The sequence below is a fragment of the Mandrillus leucophaeus genome, unplaced genomic scaffold (assembly GCF_000951045.1).
Source record: "Mandrillus leucophaeus isolate KB7577 unplaced genomic scaffold, Mleu.le_1.0 Scaffold1, whole genome shotgun sequence".
Lineage (NCBI taxonomy): Eukaryota > Metazoa > Chordata > Mammalia > Primates > Cercopithecidae > Mandrillus > Mandrillus leucophaeus.
In genome coordinates this window covers 12366889-12372224 of record NW_012098097.1, presented here as the reverse complement: position 1 = coordinate 12372224, position 5336 = coordinate 12366889, and the positions used below count along the sequence as shown (strand labels likewise).

At 52.0% G+C, this 5336-nt stretch overlaps 1 protein-coding gene across 2 annotated transcripts in view; it reads left to right on the top strand.

The window, feature by feature from the left end:
- TIMP2 (TIMP metallopeptidase inhibitor 2) overlaps positions 1-4068 on the top strand; it is a 30483-nt gene extending 26415 nt beyond the window's left edge. For both annotated transcript variants that reach the window (XM_011989596.1, XM_011989659.1), the window contains one exon: positions 1200-4068. In XM_011989596.1, coding sequence (XP_011844986.1) covers positions 1200-1397 — 198 coding nt within the window. In that variant the 3' untranslated portion in view covers positions 1398-4068. The remainder of the gene's footprint in view (positions 1-1199) is intronic.
- The last annotated feature ends 1268 nt before the right edge of the window (positions 4069-5336 follow it).

The following is a 5336-nucleotide window of genomic DNA, read 5'->3' as shown; positions in this document are numbered from 1 at the left end:
GCCACTGCACTCCAGCCTGGACGACAGAACGAGACTCTGTCTCAAAAAAAAAAAAAAAAATGGAGGGGGATGTCTGGAAGGCTAGGAGATTTGAGAGTAAGGCATGAATTCAGCTCTGTTACTTGCCCTTTCCAGAAAAAGGAGCTGTATGGGGAGAATATGGTCCCATGGATCATTTCCTACAAATAGGATATGCAAACCCTTGTGTGCCTTGTGAGAGGGCACTGCAGGCCTCATGCTTTTTCCAACATTCCCGACATTTTCACACCTGGGTCGGTGTCTACGTGGGGTCTGTGTGTTGAGAACACCTGCTTCTCTTCAAATGAGCCCGGAGGCTGTGCCAGGCACAGTCGTAGCAGCCCGACGCTTAGATGTGGCTGTGGAAGGCGAGATCACCACCTCCAGGCTCCCGGGCTGGCTCCTACCCTGTGGGCTCCTAGCACCCTATCCCCACCCTGCCCGCTGGAAGCATTGCTGAGTGCCGGGCACCTGCCACCCTGGGCCACTCCCAGCGAGTCTGGGACCAGTAGACTCTGGTGAGGCCGTGGGGATTGGCCTTCCCTGGGGAGCTGCCTGGGGCTGCCCTCCCTCCTGACGGCCACCAGCCCCTTCTCAGCATGTTCAAAACAGGAATTCTGAACTCATAGTCTCCAGCCACACATACGTTAAGCAAAACTCCTCTGTGCCCAGCGTGAAATCAAAAGCAAGTTCTTCCTTTTTCTTTCCATGGGGCGGTGAAGGCGGTCATCCTCTTGTAGCCTCGGGTTCCTTTGCCAAATTGCTAGTTGCCTATGACCTCAGGGCTCAGCCTTGTGAGCAGTTCCCAATTCCTGGCCTTTTCACTGGGCTGGAATCTGTCTCCAAGAAACCCAGGCCCTTTTATTGTTACTATGTCCCCCAGAGGGCAGGGCCAAGCCAGGCCATTCTCTCATGCTCAGGAAGGTAGAAGATGGCCCAAAGGGAAGCACACCTGCAGCAGGAGGGGGGCAGCGGTGGGTGGGGCACAGCTTCCCTGCAGGTAAGACCCCCTCGCAGGCCAGCCGCCTGCCCCTGCAGGAGCCGTGGGTCTCGGGAGAGGCTGCCATCCCTGCACACCGCAGGTAGGCACATTGCCGGGTTCTGGACATGCCCCCAGAGCAGCCTCTGCCCGCCCCTTCCTGGGTCCCTGACTCCGTCCCCCTCTGTGTGCCCCTCCCCAGATCACGCGCTGCCCCATGATCCCGTGCTACATCTCCTCCCCGGACGAGTGCCTCTGGATGGACTGGGTCACAGAGAAGAACATCAACGGGCACCAGGCCAAGTTCTTCGCCTGCATCAAGAGAAGCGACGGCTCCTGTGCGTGGTACCGCGGCGCGGCGCCCCCCAAGCAGGAGTTTCTCGACATCGAGGACCCATAAGCAGACCTACAACACCCCTGTGGCCAACTGCAAAAACAGCCTCCAAGGGTTTCGACTGGTCCAGCTCTGACATCCCTTCCTGGAAACAGCATGAATAAAACACTCATCCCATGGGTCCAAATTAGTACAGTTCTGCTCCCCGCTTCTCCTCTTAGACACGGTTGTGGGTCTGGAGGGACACATGGGTCCAGGGTCCTCATCCCATCCTCCCTCTGCCAGGCACTGTGTGTCTGGGGCTTCGATCCTTGGGTGCAGGCAGGGCTGGGACATGCAGCTTGCCTCCCAGTCCCTGCCTTGGCACCGTCACAGATGCCGAGCAGGCAGCACTTAGGGATCTCCCAGCCGGGTTAGGGCGGGGCCTGGAAATGTGCATTTTGCAGAAACTTTTGAGGGTCGTTGCAAGACTGTGTAGCAGGCCTACCAGGTCCCTTTCATCTTGAGAGGGGCATGGCCCTTGTTTTCTGCAGCTTCCACGCCTCTGGCCCTAGTGTAACACTCCCTGCCCCTGGCAAGTGCCCCCATCACCCCGGTGCCCACCATGAGCTCCCAGCACCTGTGGCTCCCCCCACATCCAGGGACAGCCTGGAACCAGCGGCTTATTCTTGAAGGAGCCCCATCAATCCTATTAATCCTCAGAATTCCAGTGGGAGCCTCCCTCTGAGCCTTGTAGAAATGGGAGCGAGGAACCCCAGCCTCAGCTGAGTCTTTTTGGTCTCCTGCACCCCCCGTCCACATGCTTCCCCAGCCTGCAGGGGGAATTGGTGAGGTCCTGTCCTGAGGCTGCTGTCCGGGGCCGGTGGCTGCCCTCAAGGTCCCTTCCTGAGCTGCTGTGGTTGCCATTGCTTCTTGCCCGTTCTGGCACCAGGCACCTGGATTGAGTGGCACGGCTTTGCTTTATCTGGGCTTGTGTGCAGGGCCTGGCTGTGCTCCCCATCTGCACGTCCTGAGGACAGAAAAAGCTGGGTCTTGCTGTGCCCTCCCGGGCTTAGTGTTCTCTCCCTCAAAGACTGACAGCCATCGTTCTGCACGGGGCTTTCTGCACATGACGCCAGCTAAGTGTAGTAAGAAGTCCAGCCTAGGAAGGGAAGGATTTTGGAGGTAGGTGGCTTTGGTGACACTCTCACTTCTTTCTGAGCCTCCAGGATACTTGGGCCTGTTTTAAGAGACATCTCCTTTTTCTAACGATGAATTCTCAGATGATAGGTGAACCTGAGTTGCAGATATACCAACTTCTGCTTGTATTTCTCAAATGACAAAGATGACCTAGCTAAGAAACTTCTTAGGGAACTAGGGAACCTATGTGTTCCCTAAACATGGTTTCCTGAAGCCAGTGATATGGGGATCAGAATAGGAAGAACTTTCTCGGTAACGCTAAGGAGAATCTCTTTTGCTCCCACCTGTGTTGTAAAGATAAACTGACGATATATAGGCACATTATGTAAACATACACACGCAATGAAACTGAAGCTTTTCGGCCTGGGAGTGGTCCTGTAAAATGCTTCCAAAGCCACCTTAGCCTGTTCTATTCAGTGGCAACCCCAAAGCACCTGTTAAGACTCCTGACCCCCAAGTGGCATGCAGGCCCCATGCCCATCGGGACCTGGTCAGCACAGATCTTGATGACTTCCCTTTCTAGGGCAGACTGGGAGGGTATCCAGGAATCGGCCCCTGCCCCACGGGCGTTTTCATGCTGTACAGTGATCTAAAGTTGGTAAGATGTCATAATGGACCAGTCCATGTGATTTCAGTATATACAACTCCACCAGACCCCTCCAACCCATGTAACACCCCACCCCCGTTCGCTTCCTGTATGGTGATATCATATGTAACATTTACTCCTGTTTCTGCCGATTGTTTTTTTAATGTTTTGGTTTGTTTTTGACATCAACTGTAATCATTCCTGTGCTGTGTTTTTTATTACCCTTGGTAGGTGTTAGACTTGCACTTTTTTAAAAAGAGGTTTCTGCATCGTGGAAGCATTTGACCCGGAGCGGAACGCGTGGCCTATGCAGGTGGATTCCTTCAGGTCTTTCCTTGGGTTCTTTGAGCATCTTTGCTTTCATTCGTCTCCCGTCTTTGGTTCTCCGGTTCAGATTATTACAAAGTAAAGGATCTTTGAGTAGGTTCGGTCTGAAAGGTGTGGCCTTTATGGTCGATCCACACACGTTGGTCTTTTAACCATGCTGAGTAGAAAACAAAACAGGTTAAGAAGAGCCTGGTGGCAGCTGAGAGAGGAAGCCGCTCAAATACCTTCACAGTAAATAATGGCAATATAGATATAGTTTAAGAAGGCTCTCCATTTGGCATCGTTTAATTTATATGTTATGTTCTAAGCACAGCTCTTTTCTCCTATTTTCATCCTGCAAGCAACTCAAAATATTTAAAATAAAGTTTACATTGTAGTTATTTTCAAATCTTTGCTTGATAAGTATTAAGAAATATTGGACTTGCTGCCGTAATTTAAAGCTCTGTTGATTTTGTTTTCGTTTGGAGTTTTGGGGGAGGGGAGCACTGTGTTTCTGCTGGAATATGAAGTCTGAGACCTTCCGGTGCTGGGAACACACAAGAGTTGTTGGAAGTTGACAAGCAGACTGCGCATGTCTCTGATGCTTTGTATCATTCTTGAGCAATCGCTCGGTCCGTGGACAATAAACAGTATTATCAAAGAGAACGTGGGCTCTCTCTGTGTGGCTGTATCCTACATTCAGAACGGCCACTTTCTAGCTCAGGAATGGGAATCAGCCCCTGCAAGGAGCCTTTCCCGTCCAGCGGGAGGGGGCGCCCTGTGTCCTCCAGAGAAACAAGGCCAGTGAGCTCTGAGTCAAATGTGGGATGCAGACTAGGTGCAGTGGCTCACGCCTGTCATCCCAGCACTTTGGGAGACTGAGGCGGGTGGATCGTTTGTGTCCAGGAGTTCGAGACTAGCCTGGCCAACTTAGCAAAACCCCGGCTCTACAAAAAATAGGTGTGGTGGCATCTGTCTGTGGTCCCAGCTACTCAAAAGGCTGCGATGGGAGGATCACTTGAGCTGTGGTGGCAGAGATGGGACAGGTAAAAGCAAATGTGGTTTTCTTAGGTGGATGAAGAGGCAGAAGCGTAGGACAGGGTCCCCCTCATTCAGCACATTTTATTATAGAGAAACGCAGAGCCATGCACCTGTCTCACAGCTTCAACACTGAGGGCTTCATGGCCAGCTTTAGACCTACCCTCAGTCTTCACCCACCCTGCCCGAAATTATTTGGAAAAAAAAATTCCAGGCATCAAACAGTCTCATTTATCAATATTCCAGTACGCATGTTTAAAAAATAAAAACTACTTTTTTTTTTTTTTGAGATAGTCTTGCTCTGTTACCCAGGCTGGAGTGCAATGGCACAATCTTGGCTCACTGCAGCCTCCACCTCCTGGGTTCAAGTGATTCTCCTGCCTCAACCTCCTGAGTAGCTGGGATTACAAGCACCCGCCACAACACCCAACTAATTTTTGTATTTTTAGTAGAGACGGGGTTTCACCATGTTGGTCAGGCTGGTCACGAACTCCTGACCTCATGATCTGCCCGCCTCGGCCTCCCAAAGTGCTGGGATTACAGGCGTGAGCCACCGCGTCTGGCCAAAAATTAAAAACTACTTTTAAAACCTTTTTTCAGGCCGGGTACAGTGGCTCACACCTGTAGTCCCAGCACTTTGGGAGGCCAAGCTGGGCGGATTGCTTGAGCCCAGGAGTTCAAGACCAGCCTGGACAACATGGAGAAACCCCAACTCTATAAAAAATACAAAGATTAGCTGGGCGTGGTGGTGCATGCCTGTAGTCCCAGCTACTCGGGAGGCTGAGGTGGATCACTTGAGCACAGGAGGTGGAGGTTGCAGTGAGCTGAGACCGCACCACTGCACTCCAATCTGGGTGACAGAGTGAGATCCTGTCTCAACAAAAACAAAAAATCCA